This window comes from Bacidia gigantensis (genome assembly GCF_019456465.1).
Source record: "Bacidia gigantensis strain McMullin 20006 chromosome Unknown contig_231, whole genome shotgun sequence".
Lineage (NCBI taxonomy): Eukaryota > Fungi > Ascomycota > Lecanoromycetes > Lecanorales > Ramalinaceae > Bacidia > Bacidia gigantensis.
Window position 1 is genome coordinate 1,676,997 of NW_025408598.1, and position 23,795 is coordinate 1,700,791.

The 23,795-nt window shown below is 48.2% G+C and overlaps 8 protein-coding genes across 8 annotated transcripts; 3 read left to right on the plus strand and 5 right to left on the minus strand.

Moving 5' to 3' along the window:
- Positions 1-1,834: 1,834 nt before the first annotated feature.
- KY384_004499 (uncharacterized protein) lies at positions 1,835-2,970 on the plus strand (the record flags this gene model as incomplete). The annotated part of the gene is made up of 6 exons (XM_044813004.1): positions 1,835-2,025; positions 2,081-2,136; positions 2,211-2,445; positions 2,499-2,619; positions 2,671-2,832; positions 2,890-2,970. The coding sequence occupies 6 exons, from the start codon at positions 1,835-1,837 to the stop codon at positions 2,968-2,970; spliced, it is 846 nt and encodes a 281-aa protein (XP_044670424.1).
- Positions 2,971-3,259: 289 nt separating this feature from the next.
- KY384_004500 (uncharacterized protein) lies at positions 3,260-4,387 on the plus strand (the record flags this gene model as incomplete). The annotated part of the gene is made up of 1 exon (XM_044813005.1): positions 3,260-4,387. One exon carries the CDS (start codon positions 3,260-3,262, stop codon positions 4,385-4,387), a length of 1,128 nt encoding a protein of 375 aa, XP_044670425.1.
- Positions 4,388-6,104: 1,717 nt separating this feature from the next.
- KY384_004501 (uncharacterized protein) lies at positions 6,105-7,398 on the minus strand (the record flags this gene model as incomplete). The annotated part of the gene is made up of 2 exons (XM_044813006.1): positions 6,105-6,676; positions 6,822-7,398. The coding sequence occupies 2 exons, from the start codon at positions 7,396-7,398 to the stop codon at positions 6,105-6,107; spliced, it is 1,149 nt and encodes a 382-aa protein (XP_044670426.1).
- Positions 7,399-8,094: 696 nt separating this feature from the next.
- KY384_004502 (uncharacterized protein) lies at positions 8,095-9,855 on the minus strand (the record flags this gene model as incomplete). Its single annotated transcript, XM_044813007.1, has 1 exon — positions 8,095-9,855. The coding sequence occupies one exon, from the start codon at positions 9,853-9,855 to the stop codon at positions 8,095-8,097; it is 1,761 nt and encodes a 586-aa protein (XP_044670427.1).
- Positions 9,856-11,401: 1,546 nt separating this feature from the next.
- KY384_004503 (uncharacterized protein) lies at positions 11,402-12,238 on the plus strand (the record flags this gene model as incomplete). Its single annotated transcript, XM_044813008.1, has 1 exon — positions 11,402-12,238. One exon carries the CDS (start codon positions 11,402-11,404, stop codon positions 12,236-12,238), a length of 837 nt encoding a protein of 278 aa, XP_044670428.1.
- Positions 12,239-12,317: 79 nt separating this feature from the next.
- Positions 12,318-12,926, minus strand: KY384_004504 (uncharacterized protein; the record flags this gene model as incomplete). The annotated part of the gene is made up of 1 exon (XM_044813009.1): positions 12,318-12,926. One exon carries the CDS (start codon positions 12,924-12,926, stop codon positions 12,318-12,320), a length of 609 nt encoding a protein of 202 aa, XP_044670429.1.
- Positions 12,927-13,161: 235 nt separating this feature from the next.
- On the minus strand, positions 13,162-14,011 carry KY384_004505 (uncharacterized protein; the record flags this gene model as incomplete). Its single annotated transcript, XM_044813010.1, has 2 exons — positions 13,162-13,730; positions 13,783-14,011. 2 exons carry the CDS (start codon positions 14,009-14,011, stop codon positions 13,162-13,164), a joined length of 798 nt encoding a protein of 265 aa, XP_044670430.1.
- A 2,938-nt stretch (positions 14,012-16,949) lies between these two features.
- Positions 16,950-23,696, minus strand: KY384_004506 (uncharacterized protein; the record flags this gene model as incomplete). Its single annotated transcript, XM_044813011.1, has 1 exon — positions 16,950-23,696. One exon carries the CDS (start codon positions 23,694-23,696, stop codon positions 16,950-16,952), a length of 6,747 nt encoding a protein of 2,248 aa, XP_044670431.1.
- Positions 23,697-23,795: the final 99 nt, after the last annotated feature.

The window sequence follows — 23,795 nt, forward strand, 5'->3', positions numbered from 1 at the left end:
TAATTATAATTTAAGCTAAAATAAAGGTAATTAGCCTTTATAGCTATTTATATTTAAAGAAACTAGCTAATTTAGCTATATATAACTATAAATAAAGCTATAAAATAATTAAGTACTTAGTACTTAATTATTTACTATATACTAACTTAAAAAAGAGTATTAAAGCTAGAACATTTTAGCTATAAATATAAATAATTATTTAAAAGATATTTAGAAAGTTATTATAATTATATAATACTTATTTTAAACTAGAACTTTTAAGTATTTAGGAAAAGCAGAGCTATAAATAAAAGCTAACCTTTATAAATAAAAAGTTTTAAAGCTAAATAACTTTCTAAACTAGTATAAATATAGTTGGCAGCGAAAAATAAATACCTATAGTCTATAATAATACTATATATTATAAAAGAGGAAAGAGTATAAGGGCTTACTTTATATTAGTTTATTAAGGGGTAATAGTTATTAAGGCTATTAATAGTTTTAATAGTCTAGGTCTATAGCATTTTTAATTAAATTTTTAATTTTCAATACTTACTCTTTTAATTTTAATTTTAATCGTCTAAAAAGTTAGTAAGTGTCTATTCTATTAATATAAAGTAGCTCGTCTACGTAGATAGCACCCGGCATAGCCCATAAGGCTGAAACGGCGTAGGATTTAAAAAAAAAAAAAAAAATCGCCGTTCAGCCTCGAATCCCTATTGCAGTCCAATTCATTGACGTTTGCACGGCCTTAAGCATCTGTTCAAGGAGCTCACGTTTCTCAACAGATATCCAATGCCGCTTTAGCGAGTTGATTGTATAAGCAGATTTTACAGTGGGAAGGCTCTGGCTGTAAATTTGCTATTAAAGCGGCGTAACCGCATTGGGGATGCTCTAGTCTTATTCTAGAAATATGTGATTTCCCAATGTTATCGTCTCCAATTTCTGCTTTCGTCACGCACCACCAACTGCTTTTGAACCGCAAGCAACGGTCTTCATGTGAGAACTTCGAAACAGGCTTGGAACGGCACATCTATCACGCAGCTTGAGCAAACACCGTCAGCTGTGTGGTCGAGGGATACAAAGGTCCAGCTTCCGATGGCCTAATGAGTCGTATGCTCAGCGTCAAACTATGAAACCGTCTTAACCTAAAGTGAATGGATGATTGATGATGTAACGTCTTTTCTAAAGCGTGAAGCTGCATGATTATCAAGCAAATGTGAAAAGAATGTATGAGGCCGAAGGTCCGAGGAGGGCTGGCAGACATATATTTTGTTCTTTTTCCTCTGCAAATCTTGAGAGATATTCTGTTCTTCTCCAACGTATTTTCCAGAGTCCCTAAGACACATCATAGTCAAGAGCCAATTTCGATGAATATGTTCGACCGATTACCTTCTGGTACTATTGAAAATGTCTCTCCATTTCAAATTGCCATCAAAGACGATGCTCTGGAAGAATTACACACCCTCCTCTCGCTTTCCAAACTAGCACCTGTGACTTATGAAGGGTTTCAAGGACGTAGGTACGGCGCGCCACATGAATGGCTTGTGAAAGCTAGGTCGGCTTGGCTAAACGATTTCGACTGGTACACATTTCTCCTCTTTTAAAGGTAATCTCTCTGATTAAGGATGCAGGAGAAAGCATGAAGCACACCTGAACTCTTTCCCTCAATTTACTGCTGAGGTGAAGGATGAAGATGGAAAGCGATACACTGTCCACTTCACAGCGCTTTTCTCTCATAAAGTGGATGCAATCCCCCTGCTATGTCTGCATGGTTGGCCAGGTATGTGATGCGGTCATGTTCAACAGTCAAACTTAAGATAAGACAGGCAGTTTTCTCGAGTTCATTCCCATCATGTCGATCCTGAGAGACCAATTTACCCCAGAGTCATTGCCGTACCACATAATTGTTCCTTCTCTACCAGGATATGCTTTCTCCTCAGCTCCACCACTGGACTGCGATTTCCAATTGCAGGATGTCTCCCGCATTCTGAATAAGCTTATGACTGTACTTGGATTTGAAGGTGGATATGCGGTGCAAGGCGGGTAAGACCTGAAGATGCCGAACTCGTGCTTGGACTGTACTTACTGGTCAAATTAGTGATGTTGGCTCTAAGGTAGCTCGAGTTATTGCAGCAACTTACGACGCCTGCAAAGGTAAGTCTCACGGAATTCTGAAAATTTCCGCGGTGCACTACTGATCATCTGCATTCTTGTCTAGCCGTCCATAGTGAGTCTTCTACTGAATGACACCAATCCTGGGGTTTTGACCAGTAATACAGTCAATTTTGCTATCATGCAAGAGCCAAAAAATTCTATTGGCACAACCGATGACATAGAGGAGAAGGGTCTTGAACGAGCCCGGCAATTTCAAAAGCTCGAATCAGCCTATGCTCTCATCCATGCGACAAAACCAGCGACTATTGGCTACGTGCTCGCTGCAAATCCACTCTCACTGCTAGCGTGGTAAGGCACACCAGAAAAATTGGCAAGACGGTTTGTGCTAATGAATTACGAAGGATGGGCGAGAAGTTCCTTGACTGGAGCGACCAAGATCTGCCACTGGATGTCATACTAGAGGCAGTGTCGCTATACTGGCTCACGGAGACGTTCCCAACATCCATTTACCCTTATCGCCAGGTACGTATGATACTGGAACCAAAATATGAATCTTGGTGACCGTTAAGGTAGCTCTTCACGCCCGGTGTTGTTGGTGCGCATGAGAACCCAGTGTGGTACATTGAGAAGCCTAAACCGCTTGGTTATTCGTACTTCCCGTTGGAAATCTCTCCGACTCCTCGTAGCTGGGTAGCTACGACGGGCAATCTCGTCTTTCATCGGCAGCATCACTCGGTAAATTACTCCACATTCATGCCATATAGCCTGCTGTGCGATATCTGACAGCATTAGGGAGGACACTTTGCGGCTGTTGAGCGGCCTGAGGTTCTACTCAAGGACATTGAAGACTTCCTCACAGAATTCTGGCCTTGAGAGAATAGTAAGACGAGCGAATTTTGAGACTTGAAGAGCCATGGTCCCTCGTATACATGTATTTCGTCGCATTTCTCGACTTTCTTCCTTAACTTTGCCAGAATCGAGTCCCTCACTCGGTCACGAGATCATGCGCCAAAGAACGGACGGCTACTGCGTGTCTCAAAGCTAGCTTTTTTTGCCCATCTGATTTGCATCCGCGCGAATTTCCCGAAGATGGCGGCTGTAAAGATACTACAGACTCAACACTGCCTTCGCGTCATGCTAGAGAACTTTACACTCGAAGACCATGATTCTTCGCAATCTGTTCACACAATTTCTCGCCGCTTCTGGTCTCCCATCGCTTATTGCGTACACGAATGCAGATTCTACGAGATCAACAAATACGCTATTGCCTTCTTCAGACGTTATCGCCTCGAACTCACTTGACATAGCTAATCAGAATCTCAGTATCCCCCCGGATTTCGAAGTCATTATCACTTACAAGGAGCCCCCGATCGACATCGTTCGCTTTTACGCAAATTGCATTCATGCGGCTGTACAAGAGGCTGCCTTTTCCTTTTTCGGACGGTCGCAGGGCTACTATTCGGAAAAGTTTGAATTAACGGTAATTCCAAACGCAGCGGAATATCCACACCTGCAGCACAATCATGTCATATGGGCAGTCCAGACAGTAGCAGATACGCTTTACCGGAATCGAAGGTATCATGAGCTAGCGGGATATATCCGAGTCACAATAGATGGTGCGAGAAGGCTGCTTGGAGGCATACTGTTCCGAGAACCCATTCTAGTCACTGAAGGTGGAGAGAACCTTGAGATCAATGACGGGTCAAGTAATCTGACGAATAGCGGTACACTGAATCACACACCCCAAGCAGGCTCTGAAAAACCAACAAACACAACGCGCCTAGCCTCCAACGATGCAAACCAGGATCTTCCAACTCGAGACAACGATAACAAAATTACATTTTCACAGTCTCCGGTATTGATGAACAATACGAACGCAACCTCAATCTACACCCTTTCCCCCCTCACAGATTCCGGGATGAAATTAACTTTTGCTTACCTCCCACTCGCCCAGCGTCTCAGATCAGTGGACACTTTCATCGCTATTATACGCTACGTCTCCCGCCTAGCAGAGACAGACGCAGACAGTAATTTCCGCAGCGACGAGTACGCAGATCAGGAAACGGGAGTGGTCATTGATGTGAGAGTGAGCACTGATCCGGGATTGATTACAACTCACGGGGAAGTGGTGAAGGCGCTGTGGTGTATGGCAATTGAGATGATGAATAGGGGAATTTACTTGGAAGCTAGGGGGTTGATGTTCAAGACTCAGGGCACGGGAAGGGGAGGGAGGAGAATTCAATATGCGGTTATGGAGGTGAAGAAGATCCGGGCTATCGAGAGTGCTTGAGCGTCTATTGTGGCCTTCGGAACTGACGGAGAGATTGTTAAATACAAAGCGAGGCTCACAGGACGAGGTTTCCAACAACAAGAAGGACTGGACTTCAATCAAACGTATTCAGGGGTATATTGACAAGTAGGAGAATAGGGGCATATCTAATCAATTGTCTAATTCTGTCCACCAAAGGAGGTTGACGCTGAAGAGTGCCCTATGACTGCTTTTTCTCAAGGAGGAGACAGCCCCCTGTGACTATAGGGGTCTAGCGCCTTGGCGCTCTCAGCACCCAAAAAGGACTGAGGGGACCTCCCGTCGTTGTTTCTTAGCTGACTGCTTTTGCATGTGAGCATCGTACATCTTCTATCGACGAGTCAAGATACTTATGTGTTGTCTTTTCATCGTCAGCACGACCGTCTGGGATATCTGAGTCTCATGTCGGGCCAAATCAACGGTGCCATGTCCATGCCTCGTAAGACTCAAGCACACACCAGGAGGCTCAACTGAATCGTTACAGAGGTCGAGGTCTCCGAAGAAGAGGATGGTATGCTTCTTCCCGAAAATTTTGAAAACTTTTTGCAAGCCATCTCTGGATTCGTGAAATCAAGGCCTACAGGCGCGCGTAGACGGACTTTCCATTCTAGCCAAGACACAGGAACCGACCCAGTTGCTTCTCAAAGCAGCCTCGCAAACGACTTCGCAGGAATTAGCTCGGCTTCTTTACCTGGCCCTTGCGGTATCTTCCACCCTTTCTTGCGACTACCCTTGGAGGTTAGAGACGAGATATATCGTTTGGTCATAGGGTTCCCAACTCCAATGCCAGATACAGGCATGCTGATGCCCTTGTTATCGCCGTATGACAATTTGTACCAATTTCACGACGAATATCAAAGGCTAGCTGCATGTTCAATGCCAAAGCACTGGCAGATCGCGCGGGAGCCTAGTTTCAATATTTTGAGGACTTCAAAACAAGTGTACACTGAAACATCCCGCCTTTCCTACCACAATATCACTTTAGGATTCGTGTCCACAGCCGCTTTGCAAAGATTTTTGGAAAACTTGGGCCCAAATCGTTTACAGCAAATCACAAACCTCGCCTTTCAATGGACCGAGTCGAATTCTAAAGAGGCTTTTCGGTTGCTGCAAACCTGTCCGAATCTCAATTCCTTGGATTTCACTATGCCGTGTCCTGGCAGCAATGCCCCAGGCTACTATGCATTACGGGAAGTCCGTGGCATGCAGAACGTTCATGTCATCGCGATCACGCATCGAGCGTTCTGTTATCGTCGCTCTCGCTCATTTCTCCAGCCAGACGTCACTTCATGGGCCTACCCTGGTTTACCAAATCTACGTTTGAACACAAGCAGTGATGTAGATCTATATCAGACCATCATGGAAATGTACCCTTGCAAATGCTCAAAATATTCCCACAAAGGGCCACATCTCCAGACAAAGCCACTGGAGCACGCCGAAAGGTTAGAGGACGCTATGAAAAGACCGAGGCTGCGAAAATTGTGACAAGGAGACGGTCGAAGAACCATGTGCGCTGACAGACAATGACCTGCGCGGATATGCCAACAAGGAATTTCTTGCGAAGACAGGCGAAGGTAGATGTCATTCGAGGGAAAGCCTCCTTGCTTTTCAGTCAGAACTTCGCTGAAAGGATAGTGTCACCCCACCATAATACAGCTCGTAGCTAGTTGCGAGTCTAGTTTGTCATTTATTTGTAAATTCATCGCACATGCAGCGCACCATCTACCTTTAAATTCCTCGCAAAAACCACAAGATCAGCTCCACGATGCCCATTCGTCCAAAATACCGGCCACAATTGTCTCGGTACTGCCGTGGTGAACATAAGCAGCACAAAAACCCATATGTCATCAGGCACCGGCATCAAAATGATATTCCCCATTGTGATTGAACCCAGAGCAAAGACCGTCATACGACCGATGCCCACCATAGCTCTACCAATCGCGAAGAACCACCAGATGTGATGTGCGGTTGGGTCCCGCACCAGAATACGGTACCTCGATCGACGCCATTGATGGACCAAGACTCGGAGCCAGAGTTGAAACACCGAGCGTACTTCGACACGTTTGTAATACTGCTGGGGCAAAGACTGGGTAACGGATACAGATCTAGTCCTAGCTGAGGCTTCACCTTTGATTAGACTGTCGCCGACATTTTCAACAACGTTGACTGGTTCGTAGAGGTCGACACGGTTTTGTAAGGCCTCGAAGATGCAGGCAAGGATTGCGGGGGCGGCGGAGATGTAATACCATATGGCATGTTTTGTTGGATCGCCTACGTCAACGGTCCAATCAGCATCTCCTTGACGAAGACGCCCGAGACTTGGGGCTGCCACAAATCAAGACTCTTCCACCACAGGTAGAAACAAACCATTGTCTCGGTGTCTACCGAGGAAACAAAGACAAGCAAGGCAACTCACCATTATAGCTGAACCCAACCGAAGGTTTCAGCGTAATCGCAAAATATGCAATAAATCCCGCCCACAGACCAACGCCCACGAAAAGCGAAACCCACTCCATACGAACGTGCCCTTTCCCTCTCCTCGCCTCCCCCATCGCATAAGCCTTCGACATCACCTTCGGCTGCGCCCCATCATAGACCCACCCCTCACACATCTCCCTCCCCTCCCCCTCAGAATGCGCCTCTACGTGATGCGGCGGCGACGACCCCTGCTCCAGCCCCGGCAACCCTCCACTCGTTACACAGAACAAGACCGACCACCACAGATTATCGTACACCATGTACGCCGGATCGGGCGCCAGGGCGACGATGGCGCCGATGAAGGCTGGCCAGAGTGTGAGCACGTATTGGCGGGATGCGTAGATTGCTTTGTCGGTCTCGGTGAATTTCTGCAGTATGCAGGCTGTCACGTTTTGTTTGAGGGCGAATTGCGTTTTTGGTTGGACCAGGGCGATGCATTCGTCGCGGGTCTTGCGGAGGTAGGGGCCTGGGTTCCCAACGCCCCCGAAGCCGACGAATTGCTCGGGTTGAGTCATTGCGGTTGGTGGACGCGATCCTGGTGTCTACTACAGACTGCCCACAACGATGTCCCCCCTTGGTTAGAGTGAGTGCTACTTAAATGGTCTGGGATTCTTCTGGGACGTTGGGATCTTATTTCACGAGGGTTTTCAGCCTTGTTTAGGCTGAAATAGATCAAGGGGCCAAATCCCTCCACCAGCGCGTATTAGTGCGTATGCTAGCATTGTACCTTCCAATGACGGGTGAAGATCGCACTGTAGTTTGTTTTAGCTTCAGGTACTAATGAGGCGAGGGAAACGGACTAATACTAGATGATTGAGGTATCTAGCAACCCTGCTTTTCACATGGTGATAAGGTAATGTCACAGCACTTGTCATTTTAGTACCCGATGTCAAAGAACGGTGGTCGTTGAACCCTATGTCGCACCCAAGACCCAACACTTTATGTCACCAAATATCAACGAATCGGTTACTTTGAATAGATGGAAGATGTGTCTGTCGGAGACTTGATTTGGCTGTTCTGGTTCCAAAGCCGCATCGTTCATATCAAATTATCTATATCACATATCACCTGAACAGTCTGAACATTAGGAGATCAAGCCATGAGGGATTTGCTCTTTATAGTCCTTGAAATTCCGCTGCACAGCATCAAAGTAATCTTAGACGGCTGAGGTGGACGCCAGTGGTGAGTAGAATATCAGAATGCCCTTGTCATTAGATGATCTTGACTACCGACTCGGGCATAGAATTAGTGAAAAACCCTCCTTGCTCATTTAAAGGGTCCTTTGACCGAACAGATTGGCTGAAGTATCCAATTCTCCTGTAAAGGTTCGCAGACAAGTCAATCGGGGTTAAGGCAAGGCCTACATCCATGTGATCTGTGTATTCGATATGATAATCTGTGCGTCGTGCGATGAGGAGGCAGAAAAGTGGAGTCTCAGAAACCAAAGTAGTGTCGAGGGCAAGCTCGCCTGTATGGAATTCATGGCCTCCGTCATTTTCTCGGACTGGGTATGCAAAGCGCATGATGCCATCCTTATAGGATTCAGCAGTACCAAAGCAGCGGCGAAGTTGACCTCTGAGTCTGATGGTCAATTCAGGGGAGCCAACGGGCGGTAAGGAATCAGCGTGACCGAAGGCTGTGGGAGCTGGTAATTTTTCGACTTTTACCAAATCTTGCTTAAATCGGTCCTCCTTATCAGCCAGTCGGGCCCAGCCATTGCGGATTTTCACCCCCGAAACGGAGACCCAGGACCAAGTTGGCGCATAGTCGATTTTGCGACGAGAATGCCTGCTATCTTTCCAGGTGGCCTGGTCTGTTGTCCAGAGAAGTTCAGTAGTAAAGAAGGGAAGCCACAAACCAAAAGATGCTTGGAGCGTGAGTCGACTCTGGAAGACTGAGGTGATACCTGCAATAGCAACTAGCCTGTCACTAGCGAAAGTCAAGTCCGTGAGCGAATACACCTCAAGAAGATAAGTCCAGCTCGTCTGAAATCTAAGCAGATCATCTGGCCGGGAGCGAAGATCCTGTAAGGTGTAGAATGCTTCATGTGCGCCCTTGATCTGAGATTCTTGATGGCGATCATCGAATATACCGGGCTTTTCCAAAAAGAAGGGTTGATTCTCGCAAAGAGCCCCCCAGCGACATTCCCAATGTATACCATTGGGCCCAAAATATGCAGTGCGTGGAGATAAGAGGCGCTCTTGTAAGACCCATCCCCTTGTGTCTAGTCTGCATTTCCCTGGGCCGCAACCTGGTTCATAGCAAAAACTATTCGCCGATGCAATTATGGTGTGTGTGGCACTGTGTAAGATCCGGCAGTCTTGTTGGCGAAGGGGCGATCGATGATGCAGAAGTCCATCCCGACTGCTCTCCGCTTGTTCAGCTGCCAGAGTGATGATAGATCCGGCGTAAACGGATCCCATGCGAGAAGCTTCATCATTCCAGTCACCATCAGCACCCTGAATGATGCATAGAGCATCGATCCAGAGATATGTAATGTCAAGTTTCCGGCATATAAACACGGCGTCTTGGAACGTCTTGGGCAGCAGGTCAAACTCGATGTTGTGTTCGAAGGCATGAATATTGCTTTTGGTAAGTAGCAGTGCTTTCTCACTCCCCCAGCAATAACTCAGAGTAGCATAACACTGACTACTCGCTTCGACACCAGGGACTAATCGTATACTGCCGGTTACGCCAACCCCACCCAGGTCGAGGAGTCTGGTCGGCTTTTCAGGTTCCGTACTTGCATTGCATGCATGGTGTTCTATCACACATTCATTGAGCCAACCTTTCAGCATTTGCATGCTCGTATCTGAACCTGTGTATCCAACCCACCTGTAGTGGGTCAATTCCTTATTGAGATCCCATTGCGGCTTTCTGCCAGTTCGTTGAAGCAGACAATATTCGCAATTTAAACAACTAATGAACCGATCATTTGTTGAGCGTTTCAATACTACCTCATTCCGATTCATTCGACCGGGTCCGTAGTCGCTGGAGCCCTTGCGATGACTACCTCTGTGACCGGGGTGATCCCTACGCAATATCAAGCCAAAGGCCACATCTGCACTGTTGTCGTATGGACGCAAGGAGACCACGGCGTATATGGCATAGTCACTTGTTCTTCGAGGCCGAAACAATTTCCTTATTTCTTCCCGTGATTTTCCCCTCAAAACCGCAGAGAGTAAGATGGAACACAGGTGACATCCTCTGTTGGCATTTCGAGTAAGAGTCAAGTCATTTGGGTAGTGTTGAAGAACATGTTGAATGAGGTCCTCATCAGACTTGTGATCGAAGCTGGCTGGGAGGAGTTCCTCCAGGCTGTGATTCAAGCAAGTCGCCCTGCTCACAAAACTTGTGCAATAATCACACAATTGATGGGGTGATACAAGGTCCTTACAAGATATTGACTCCATGTCCTCCGCTGTCGAGATGCTTGCTATTTGAAGAAAACAAGTGGAGCTTCGCCAATCTATATATCAATAGCAGAGACAGAGGTCGCAAGTGAAGAAGGAAACTTTGGCGCAGTTCAAGTGGAAGATCACGAATTGGGCCACAAATGTGAGAATTGTACTAATACTTCCTGGCGCACTGTCTTGCTAGAATTGTATTCGCAGCTTTACGGAAAGCGTTAGTGACTGGGGCTGTGGAGCTGCAGGCCTCGCAGGTGCGAGGAATTGTGCAAGGCAAAGAGGAAAAAGCCTTGACACCATAGGAATACATCGTAACAAATTGTTTCCAGTCTCCAAACCACATCTTTATTTAGCAGGCATTGTTGTAAGAGTTAAATGGAGATTAGAGGTGAGTCTATTGCTCATGATTGTCGCGGCCAGAATGTCTTTACGGAAGGACCGGACGAACAGGCACTTGTCCGTCAACCTCGCTCATTGGAGCATGAACATGCGCCAAATATTGCTTCTGAGATGAAGGCATGGTGTAAACTTTCATGATTATGTTTGGTTTATAATAGGGAACATACAAGCCATGGTGAAAGCATTTATGTCATGCCATGGACTGGGGTCTCCAACCTTCTCTTCCCCGCATCCGAGCTTGAACAAGCAGACCTGGAGAAAGCTGGCGTCACGCTGGACTTTAAAAAGCAAGATACAATATGAATAGCCTCCCTAGGCGGGTTGCTAGATGCAATGCTCGTTGCATTCATCGCCGCTTCGCTACAGCAAGACCTACACTAGTGAACGAAGTCCACATCGTAGAAGTCGGACCAAGGGATGGATTGCAAAATGAAAAGGGAAATTTAGAATTGCATACCAAATTGGACCTCATCAATCGACTATCGAAGACTGGAGTCCGAGATATTGAGGCTGGGTCATTTGTCTCGCCCAAATGGGTTCCTCAGGTATGAGACAAATCCAATGCTACAACATTTTTAGTGGCAGGAACATTAGCTAACGATACAATTGTGGATGTTAGATGGCCAATTCAGCGGAGGCGATGGGTCACATTCTCGCTCATCCTCCATCTTCGTCAGCACCGATTGCATACAACTTCTTAGTTCCAAACATGAAGGGACTAGACAACTACCTCAAAGCAACTGGGGATATGCCCTTCACGAGTCAAGACCCTCTCACACCTCCTCCCTCGCCGAAAGCAGACCCGCAAATACAAGAGCCAGCACCCATAACCTCGACCTCCGACCCCAATGCCATGCCCTCTTCTCCCACATCACCCTCTTCTCATCCAATTCCAAACCATACAACAGACATCTCCATCTTCGTCTCAGCAACCGAATCTTTCTCGCGCGCCAACACAAACAACACCATCGCCTCCTCCCTCCAAGCCGTACAATCCATCATATCCCGCGCAAAACCTCTCAACATTCGCGTCCGAGGATACATATCCTGCTGCCTCGGCTGCCCCTATGAAGGCCTCGACGTTTCCCCTGCCGCTGTCGCCGGCATCGCCACCTCCCTCCTAGAATACGGCGTCGACTCCGTCTCCATCGCCGACACCATCGGCACTGGTACAGCCCCGAAAACGACCATGTTGCTGAAAACGCTGTCTGCAGCGGGCATTGCGCCAGCGGATATAGCGCTCCATTTCCACGACACGTATGGGCAGGCGTTGGTGAATACGGTAGTGGGATTGGAGCACGGGATCAGGATCTTTGACTCGGCGGTTGGTGGATTGGGCGGATGTCCATTTGCGGGACAGGCGACGGGCAATGTGAGTACGGAGGATTTGGTGTATATGTTGCATAGTCTGGGTATGCAGACGGGCGTTGATATCGAGGAGATGAGCCGTATTGGGGCGTGGATTTGTGGGGAGCTGGGACGGGCGCATGAGAGTAGGGCGGGGAAGGCGGTATTGTCGAAGTTGAAGAAGGAGAAAGGGTCGTAGATGCTTGTAGCTGTATCCACCCACGTCTTTGTCGTAAACGCAACAAGCAATGCCGTATTCCTGAGTTGGATTCTGCCCCTCAATCCCTCGCAGTATCAACAGCGATGTACTTTCCTACAACCCTATTTGCCCTCTCCAACGGATCCCAATCCCTCTTTGGTTCATCATTCACATCCTCTTTCACTGTCTTCACTCGTCCGCGCCTCCCCACCTTCTTCTCCATCTTAAACGCCCTCTGAATCTCAGGATCCTCCAAACCCACCGTCCTCTCCCTCCTTCCCTCCTCGGTCTCATCTCTCACCGCAACCATTGGTTCCACGCCAGTCGTGTCCACAGTCTGCACATGCCGCACGAAGGATAGCTGTCTGCCCAGATCGTCGAGGAGGCGGGCTTCTTCTTCGGGCGTCTTGGGAAGGGGAAGCGCGGAGAGGTTCAGGAGGTGGTGGAGCTTGGCGGGGGTAATTTCTTCCTCTGGTGATGGAGTGGTAGTGGAGGATGTGGAAGTCGTTTGTGGAGAGGAGGGGAAGAGCGTTTCTTTGACGGACCAGGAGGGTTTGGAGAGGTATTCTGCGATCTCTTCGGGTGTGTTGAGGGTTGAGAGGGCTCGGAGATGGGTCGCGGGTGCGAGAAGGGCTTTCGAGCGGCGCACGGAGGGCCGGAGAGATTGAAAAGTACGGAATGGATTCATTCTAGGAAACGAAGATGAAGGCAAGAGCTAGTACGGTCGTTGGGCAATAAAGCGTAAAGTTTGAGATTTGTCGCTAAAATCTATCGCGTGTTTTTACGCATAAAGATTTATGCTAATCACGACGTTGCTATCAACGTCATGCCGACGCCACCGTCTAATATGCAAATGCTATACTCTTTGGCTGCTCAGACTCATACAATTTCTTCACCACGCGCTTCTCATGAAGTCTTCAAGCTCATATATTGCGGCCTCTCACTTTCTTCACCATTCTCCTCGAGACAGTTCCTCCTGCGTCCGATTCTCCAGATGCGGCACCACCTGAAGTACTAGATGAGCTGGAACTGGCGGTGCCAGTACCGGTCAGATCGTCCGATGTGCTCGATCCAATCTCCGTTCCATTTCCAGAGCTGCCGCTCATTGTACTACTCATAGACGCAGCGAGGGCGGCGGTGTCCTTTCCACCTATGCGGTGATCTTGAACAAGACTAACGGATACGGCTTGGTCGTTCTCGTCAAGTTCGATAACAAGAGTCTTGCGGTTCTTGGGCTTAGAAGCTGTCTTAGTACCTGTACCAGCAGATCCCATTAGCTTGGAATCAACAGGGTCAGTAACATTCGTGCCTGAGCTACTAGTAAGAGTACTAGTGTCGCGAATGCGTAAGCTACTACCGGCGTCACCACTTCCCGAAGCTCCTGCGCCAGTCGCGGTTCCTGTGCCAGTGCCATTACTTGATCCGGTTGTGTCGGTGCCTGTGCTCGTTAAAGGCACAACTCCACTCCCGGAAGACGATCCAAGCCCCGCAGCTATGAGACTCGTCAGTTGAGATCACACGACATATAGGCTAAGTCGACTTACCGGAGAGTATTGTTTGGACACATTGTTGGATTGAACTGTCACTACTAGCGTCCCCAGTTCCGGCGGCGGCATCGTTAGCCTGTCCTGAGGTACTGTCGTCACTTGCTCCGCCTGAGCTAGTCAGGTTGCCGGTACCGCCGGCCGTAGTTGTGTCAACTGAGGCCCCTGCTGTCGGTTTGGCGAGGGCCAGGCCCCCGAGCGCCAGGAGGACGAAGGTGGTATACTGCATGTTGAGTGATTATGATAGACGTAGAAACGCAAGACCTGAGGTAATTTAAAGGAGGGCAAAGCTGGATGGAGGATGGAACTGATGAAAGAATATTCCGGAGCCAAGAGCCCGTGCAATCCCTTCTCTTTATCAAAAAACTGGTCCCGTGTACTGCCTGCCCTAGAAGCACGGTGAGGCACTATTTGCGCGGTGTCTTGAAAACTAGCGCCATCCACAGAGGCCATAGGCCTGATCTGGCGGCTGTAAATGTTGCAGACAAACAACAGCGCCGAGCTGTGTGAAACAGGTTGGTCAAGCTTTTCATGATGTCAACAGCTTTGTCCTTTCCGCAACCCAAAAAGACAGAAATAGTATGTACGCGTCAGCAGTTTTCATCGGCTATGAAAGTAAGCTGTGTGAAAGGTTTTATTTTGTCCGAAGAGATAGCATTAGCATGAAACCAGTTTGACACGGGACTATCACGATCCAATGTCAATTTGAGGCATCTTTGAGCTCAACGCTGAACTAGAAGCTCTTTCCGGCTTCTCATGTATAGAGATATCTTTCCATTGATGCAAAAGGACAGATGGTTCGATCAAAGACATCTGCGCGTAAACGTAAGAGAGCATGTTTCACTCGAGGCGACGAAAACACAACAGTCCGGGACAGATTCGGCAAGGCGATGCGTCTGAACCACCGCCACATCCGAGCCGTATCCTATTTTTGCTGGGTCAAGGAACCTTCAAAGGCAAGAAGATGTGGGGTATTGGGATAAATATCGCGGAGGAGGAGGAGGGACGTGGACGCGCTAGCGGCTGCCGCGGGAGGCTACCCTAGGCCGAATACAGCAATTCTCAATGTCAAATCCTTTTCAATCCAACATCAGTCACTGTTGGACACCAATTGCTGCTGTTCCGACATGTCTGGAGGTAGGACGTTAGTGCCACTAGGTATTTTGACGGCGCTTGCTATAGGGACAAGCTATTACACGCTTGCACCGGGCCTCAAGAGAGAGGCTCAAGCGAAGAAAGAGTACGTTTTCTTTTCCTGGCCCGCCATGTGAAACGACCCCCGACACAACCGAGTGCAACCGTATGGTCCATTGCGTGATTACTAAAGACATGTATATCAGGAAGGACAAAGCTCGCCGAGCCCTCGAGGAAGCGAAGATGCCATACCACTCTGACACCGACTTGTCCGCACCTGAAGATTTGCCGGAGCCTCCTCGTGGCTACAAAATCTCAAGCCGAGGGGCATTGATCAGAGAGTCAGAAGAATGAGACCTTCCTTCGCGCGCCGGCTGCGGAGAAGTGAAGACTCCGAGAAACGTGTAAAGGCATTATTGATTAGTCGAAGGGCTATAGGTCGCTGAAATAGCGCGACCGAAGAGATAACATCAAGGATGAATAGAGGAGAAGAGGCAAATGAAGACGCAAAGTGTACATCGACAGCTTTGTTATGGACGTCAATCTTTGGGGATCGAGACTTGGGCAACAATCTTGCGACTCAATTCTACATCGAGCCAATGTCATCCATTCAACCTTGCGCGGCAAGTTGGCACATTTATTGTAAGGCAACTGGGAGCGTCAATCGTCAAAGTTTGGCAAAGGTGGCAGAGCATTACAAACGCAGCAAGCTTGAAGGTGCGAATGATGCACTCTGGAAAATGCGAGGAGAATGACTGCTGAACAATGTGGAAGTCCTTACGGGTCCGGATATTTCTTGCAGGCTCATATGTTTAAGGTGGGAGGGTTAACAATAAGAACGGCATTGAACCTCTACAGTTCTACCGGCTAAGCCAGCGGTTAGAGAAATCAATCGTTCGAAATCGCAAAGCTGCAAATAGTCAAACCTTCAGAACATCTCTGAGTCAGTGAACGTAATCCACAGATTCTTTCATGTGTGTGTGTGACTCTGACGTCATTCATTTACAAATTCCTGCCCCTCAAGACAGCTCGCCCATTTGCGTCTCCTCACATCTCCCCAATCTTCCGCCCTCTCATCTACGATCACGGACCTCACTTCCTCCCTGCCTCCTTCTCTAAGCTGGCCAATGCCTCTCCCAACCTCCCTCGCGGCGCGCTATACCACCTGAATGCCTCACGCACCCTCTGTCCGTCCCTCCACCTCGGATCCCACCAACCCTCCCCTCCTTCCGCGAGCGCCAAGCCCGCCGCCTCTCCATCACCCTCACACGCCTAACAACACCATTTCCCCGTTCAACACAGAATATGTCCTCATGCCCGCCCTTGAAAGCATGATTCAAGGCAGATTTTCTACCATGGATGACCCCCTGCAAAAAGCTCTGGAAAGACATCCCAATATCACAATTAAGAGCTGGAGACGGCCAGATCGGTGGTGGATGTGGGCATGGCATTTCTTCGTCCTTCTCGCCTTTGTCTCCTTTCTCACGCCTTCGAACTTTGAACCGTCATCGAGCATCTATGCGACTATTGTTGGAGCGCTGGGGCAGGACAACGGGGGACGGTTTGCTGCGTTCTGCAGCATCCTACAGCCATTCTTGGACCCGTTCATTCTAGTGGTGCATGTGGCAGAGGGGCTGTGGATTGGGTTTGGGGGGAGGTTGAGATGGGAGGGCGTGGAGACATGGAGCGGGACGTGGTGGAAGTGGGTTGGGAGCGTGGTGCTGGAGGGTTGGGTTGCGCAAGTCAGGTTTCGGAGGATGGTTCGGGAAGAGGAAGAGAAGGCGATGAGGAAGAAAGAATAAGGGTTAAGTATGGAAGAGCTGGTGCTCCCAGCGGGCCAGGAGCAAAGTCTGTGGGGAGTGTTGCCCCATAATTCATGAATCTTCAGGAGACTGAAGATTGAGCGCTTGTGACCTGTCAAAACGTCGTGTTTTATATGAACCGGCTATGCTATGAATCATTTCGTCAAAGGGTATCCAGAGCCTTGGTTAGTGGCCACAAAACGCCGCTATGCATGATCAAACACAAGAAAGTCAGATCATTAAGTCCGTCAGCCCATCAACCATCCTTATTTCACATCGCGTTTCAAGGTTTGGGTCAGCCCAGGATGGAAAGCCATCTATAGTGGCTTCGACATTCTCGATCGTCCTCCTGAGCTCGGATTGTTCCTCTTCAAGTAGACCCACGTCGACAAGCACCTCCTTCCTGAACTTGCCTCTGATTAGGAAGTAATTACCATCAACACAAATCCAATTCTTTTCTAGCGTCTGCCGCAGCTCACCCGTAGCGAACTCGCAGATATCAGAGGACACAAAAATGCGTTCCTCCGCCTCAATACATTGAGGCAATGCAGATATCATGACCTCATGACCCATAGACTTGTCGGCCAAGTGCACGCCAAGCGTTCTGAGCATCTCTATTTCGCTCATAGCCTGTTTGACAGGACCTCTCAAGCGGTAGAGGTAATCTAGTGTTGGTAGCAATGCATTCATCGCGTGAAAAGATGTGCGTATAGTTTTGAGAACACCAGGTTGTCCAAGCAATCTCTGTTGCTTCACAGTCTGAAATGCAGCGATCCGCATGGTATACAAATAAGATGTGACCAAATTCGCTACGGCCGCCACACTATTGACATTATACCCATCCAGGTCCTTTTCCAGGTCGTCGAAGGTCTTGACCAATGTATGCAAGACCGGTAGAACTAGAATCCAACCACACATAGACTCAGAAGCCATGCGCGCGTAGGCTGGAAAAATGGTCTGAATGACGAAGTCACGCAAACTGCTTCTCTGCAGGATGTCTCCAAATGTTCCAGATGTTGCATTGTGGAGCTGATTGATCAGATACGCCTGCTGGCCATCCATAGCCGCCCGCTCCGAGATTGATTGCACGAAGGCGACAAGCTCCTTTGGCGTGCGAGAATCAGCCAATCGGAGGCCATAGTTTCTTAACTGACCGACAATGTACGTTGGGTCACTTGCTGGTAGAGGAAAGGAGGCGTTGTTCGTGAAGAAACTGTCAACCGAACAGATGCTGGAGGAGTGCTGCTGCAAAAGCTCAACAACGTTCTGAACGAAACCGACGTACGCTCCCTTGACGTTCGCGGACTGTCCAAGATCTTGATAATTCTGTTTCATTGTAGCCATAAGATATCTTAGCAGCTCTCTATATTCTGACTTGAGCTGGGGCGTGTTTGTGCTTTGTTTAAGCTGAGCATTGTCGGTCGAGGTGCGCATGTTTGAGAGTATACTAGAGATTAAAGAGAGCCTGCGCTCGCTGAACTCTGGCAAGGATATTTCAAATCTGTTGGAGTCTCTGTTCCTCCAGAATGGTGGATTGCTGAGTAGAACATCATTCGAGTTGGCATTCAGAAGAGCACAGGTGAATCTGTGCTGAAACTTGAGCAGAGACTCACGCTCAACAAGAGCCTGCATAAAGAATTGGAGGAGAGCTGCCTTTTGATCTTCAAATATGGAGGAGTCTTCTTCAATCAGTAATGCTAGGTAGTACGAAGTGTACTTTCTCGTTTGTTGTGTGTCTCTCAGGGTGCTCCAAGCATCGTTGCCATAACTCCCAACGTAGTCAGCCCATGATCTATGAGATGAACGGACAAGCATTTGGTTCAAAGCTGCCCAAGCTTCCAAAACTCTTGCAAGAACATTTTCTGTCGGTAGAAGATCTGCACCAAAGCAATTAGATAGTAGTTGTCGAAGTTGATCATGGAACTCCGGCATAGGCACATTGATAGTCTCGTCGTCAATTTCGTCAAAATCATCACTAAACACCGCCCAGTCCCCGTACTGCTGACTATCTTCATTTTCAGGAGCGACTGTCTCAGGTCGATTCGGATCTAAAATTCGTCTTATATACGTTATCAGAATGTCCAATGCATCAAGGATCGGGCTGTTAGTGTGGGACTGCGCGGCATTGAAGATTTTGAACACTGCCGTAACATAAGGCGATAGGAGCAGATCTGCGGCATCGTTCGTTTTGGCTGATTGTATGGCTCTGCGAAGGCTGGTCAGAGCATCACCCAATGAAGCCTCAACTTGTCGCTGATTGGTGGCAATCGTTGACTCTAGAAGGTGGGGTGATACCACAGTATTTTGTACATGCTGGACAGCCCGAGCGTGTTCTTCCGCTTCTGTGCGAGCTAGCGAATGTTGGCGCAAGATTTGCTGTAAAAGGTCGTTGTGCCACTCAACAAAAGGTTCAAGGTTGCTCATCGGCTCATCGGTCTTTAATTGGAAATTCACAAGATATGCCCACGCTCGGAGATTGAGTTGAACGACTTCTTTGTGGGAGCTTTCGATATGGACAAGATTCCGTATGGCTGTAAGCCGTGGGCGAACACTTGGTGGTGATACCCAGTAAAGCGTGCAGAGTAGATCGTGATGATTGCGCAGCGCGTCAAGATCGTTCAGACGGAGCGCCTCTTCTTTCAGATGAGAGCGGCCATGGTTCGGCATAAGTCGCCAAACAAGGTCTTTAATCTTTTTCTCGGGGAACGTTTTCCGCATGAATTTGATCCCGTTGCCAATTATCTTCAGTAGCAAATGGAAGCATCGATCCTCGGGCCCGCTTTCAAGAGAGACAGTAGTGCCAAGGACCTCAAGAAAATGGGGAGACCCATGGCTTTGCTCATGATTCAGATGATTGAGCTGATTACGGGCAAAGAAGTCGAACAAGGTGCCAATGATCGAATCGCATTTGCGCCAACCCCAGACATTGATGAGATGAAGGCAGCGGCTGAACAGCGCTCGACAATAAAAGTTGAAATTTGGGGATTGACCTTCCTTGACAGTCATATAATTGTCGAGCACAGGACTGATGAGTCTCTTCACAGCATTCCAATTGCCTACATTTGAACTGAATCGCGACCCTGAGGTCAGCACTCCCTGGGTATCAAACTCCGAAAACGGAAGCAAAGTATATAGCGCCTTCCAAGTTTGTTCCAAAATTTCGGCGCGAACAGTAGCGTCACTTGATGCATTAGGACCTGAGCGAATTAAAGTATCCCAGAAGTCATCGTGTAAACGTCCATCGTGCTGCAGGATATGTCTGGCCACAATCAGGGCCTCAGCTGTACTATTGTTGCATATTGTGAGATCACTATCAGAATATCGTTTGAACTTGTTGACTAGCTTCTCCAATGATTCAAGATTTGTATGGATGAGCTCTCCTAATTGCTTGCCGACAGTCGAGAACAGGAATGTCGTTTCCTGCCATATTGAACTTGAAACATCAGAGTGTTGCGACAATTGACGTAGCTGATTCGCGAAAATGAACGACAGCATTTGAACTCTAAGAAGTTGGGGGTCATTGTCTGTGATTCTGTTTTCTTGCATTCTGAAAGAGCCCACAAGCACAGGTGAGGTAGCTGGCGATATGAGTTTGATAACTGCGTTGCATCTTTGAAGACATGAAGCACGGTCGATAGGGTCAAGGAAGCTGACGTGATTCGAGAAATACCCTATCAGATAAACAAGGAATTCTGCCAGTTGAGATAAGTACTCTTCGATAGGCTGGGCCTGGCTTGCTTGATGGAGCAAATCACAAATCTGGGTCAGCTGCACAGACAGTTGCTCATTCCAAGGCCCCCACTTGAAGTTTACGTGGTTGAACATGAAATTGGCAAAGCTTCGGTGACTGTCGAGGTCAATCTTGGATAATTGCATACTAGTTTGGAAGTCTCCACTGCCCAAGAATGTGCTCTGATGGAAGCTGGTGCCAGGAGGGAACGGCACGATGTCGAAAGTAGATGTAAAACGAGTGCTAAAGGGACCAAATTGAAGTGGTGTTAGACCTTCGTGCTTAGTCGCCTTATCCCTGGAGAAATCCTGCTCCTTTGCAATCATTGGAAGATCATCAACAGGTAATTGAGGACTTAATTGAGCTTGAGACGTCGCGGATATCTCTAACCTTTGAGGTCTCCGTTTCCGACGACCGTTCCGCTTGACAGGATTAGGCTGGCGTTTCTCGACTTGAGGCGAATGTTTCAGTGGCAGAGACTTCCCCTCACGTGATTCTATACTGGCAGGTGGAAGGTTCACGTCTTCGACGATGGCGTCTCGTTGCGGCCTTGAGATCAAATGCAAAGGGTCACTTTGATTCAATCGAAGAAGATGGTGACTAAGTGAGAACCCCGGCCTTATCTGGTTCTCTCCATCCTCAAGCGATTCAAGCATTGCAGGTCGTGAACCATGCGTTGTCTTCAAGGTACTTTTCAAGTTTTTCTTCTTTAAATTTGGAACGTTGGGTCCCCCTGAAATGTTCTTAGTAGGCTGCTGGCTATTTTCAGGATCGTCCGTCACTGGTGTACGAACGTTCGACTTCAGGACTGTCTGCACCTTGCGAGCCGTCGGCCTTTTCGGAGCATAATCTTGGGGTGAAGCACTTCTCGCAGTCTTGCTTGCAGAGCCAAGCGGCAGTTTCAACGAGCTAGGAAGTATAGAATTGCCGGATCGAGGCTGAAGTGGCTGTCGAAAGTGAAGTATTGAGCGTCTGTCATCCTTCTGGGACACCGAAGGTCTGATGGCGCCATCTCTCCATGCTTGCAGACTCTCGTTGACGTCATGGTTGTCATCCGTTGTCGCGAGCCTTAGGAACTTTCTGCCTGGGCTATGCCTGCCCCTATCATGCCTTGAACGGACTGTTCGGGAGGCGATCTTAAGGAACGCGGGCGGAGGCGGAGGATTTATGGCGGTGGCATTTGGCGGTGCATCAAGAATACTCAATCTTGGGACTCGAAATTTGGGTTTCGACACACGGTCCCTATGAGCCATCAAAGAGGGTTGTTTTGTTGAGGGTGCTGTTAGACGTGGTCGTTTGGACACGCGAGCTACATTTAAAGAACATTCCACACCAAAGTCTGACATTCGGGTTTGACGTTTCCGACCTTTTGTCTGATGGCTCGCTTTTCTACGATGGATCGATAGCATTGCGTCTATTTCGTCTATTTCATCTGCTTCTCCAAGTCTGCCAAGAAAATCATCAGCTTCATCGTCAACTTGCATGATTGGTGATAATCTGGAGGCCAAAAAATTTGGCTGATCCCCGTTGTCTGAAGACTGCTGATTGTCGGATGAAAGAAATGCTTCATATTGATCTAAAGAGCGATTGAACGTCTCTGCAACTGTTCTTGATACTGGGCGAGCCACGCCTTTTTGTTTATCACGTTTTTCCGGAGACGAGCTCGATGGCAAGCGACGAGGAAGAGCTGATTTTTTGGACTGAGCCTTTAGATCTAATTTGAGCCAAGATGCAGGTAACACCCCGCGTATTCTTCGCTGCACCCGAGACAGTTGCTTGACTGATCCGTCATTAGAGATTGGACTCGATGCACCAGTACCATCGGAGATAGCAATAATTTCATCAGCATTATCCTCAGCAGATTCTTGATTGATAATGTCAATCAATGGCGGCGCTCTGGGCTCGGACGATGTAGCGGGTGTCGGTAATGATTTGTTTGGTGGGGATTGTCGCTTTGCTCGTTCGCCTAAGGTAGTCGGTGTATGGAAACCAGAAGATGGGGGCGATAAGGGTACGGTGTACATGTCATAATCCTCGTTGCTATGCTGATGAATAGGCTTTGTTTTCAATGGCTTAGGCTTAGATAAACCCGGAGGTCTTTTGAATCTAGGTTTGTCCCTCTCCATGTCTCGACGCTTGTATGACTGCACTTCGAGTTGTTGGTTTTGTGAACGTAAAAGGGCATCCATGTCGGGAACTTCATCTAGCAGAGCCGATTGATTCTCATCTAGTGCCATTGGCGAAGAAGGTTGAGATTTTTGCGAACTTGGCGACGAAAACCCAAGTACTGGGCTGTTAGCGAAGTCTTGACTTTGCGTGTCATCCTCCAAGGAAGGCGTTGGAGCTCGCGGTATGTGAACTGGCTTTAAGCCACGAGCGTGAAGACTTTGACGATACTTCTCACTTTCAATGAGATATGGATGGAGTTGGATGGGATTCCTTTGCCGGAATCTTTGCGTTCTCTGCACATCATGTACGACTGTGTTCATATCGACATCACTGCTATCCGCCTGGACGCTTGATTCTGCGTGGACGTTTTCCGACGAAGGACTAGATGGACGGGTATGGCTAATCGTGTCTTTGACACCAGGTAAAGATGAAGGATGCGATGATAATGGAGAACTGAGGGTTGAAGATAGGCTCTGATGTTCATCAAAAGGATATGCACTTGCTGTAGTGCCAATATGATGCTCGACATTGCCACCATCTCCTGTCGTCTTGGCATCTAAGTATTGTCGTTGTACTGCATCTTGCATCTCTATCCCATTTGAAACATTTAATGAAGAGGCTGGAGACGACAGAAGAGCATGTTCAACGTCTCCGTCCCTTCGGCCCAGGGGAGATGTTTTAGACATTGTCCTGGCTTTGTGGGCATCTTTATAAATTCCTTCTTGCAATACTTGTTCCGAAACATTGTTCGTAGAGGCTCCAATTTTCGATGATGGCTTCCCCTGCCATGAAGCCTCTGCATACTCTTGGATGCTATTCTGGTTCACTTCTTGTACTGGTACTCGAACTTCAACGGCTTTGATATGAGAAGTCGGAGATTGCCTTGCTTTCAACAGCTGATCCTTTAATCTGCTGGACTTATGTCCATTGTTTCGGCTCGGAGAGCCCTCTCTGGCATCACTGGTGACGAGTTCATCTAGAGAGAAGTGGTCACCGCAAACCGTAACTTGACCAGACTCTTGTGAATCTTCCTCCTCGTCTGAGTCGGGTACATATCCTCGGGTCTTCCATTCTGCCATCTGACGTGTCGTGCATATCGTCTGATCGATTGCGATCTCTGGCTAGCTGCTAGCACACCGATTGATTTTGTCGTACGCGTCGCTGAGATTGCTTGAAGT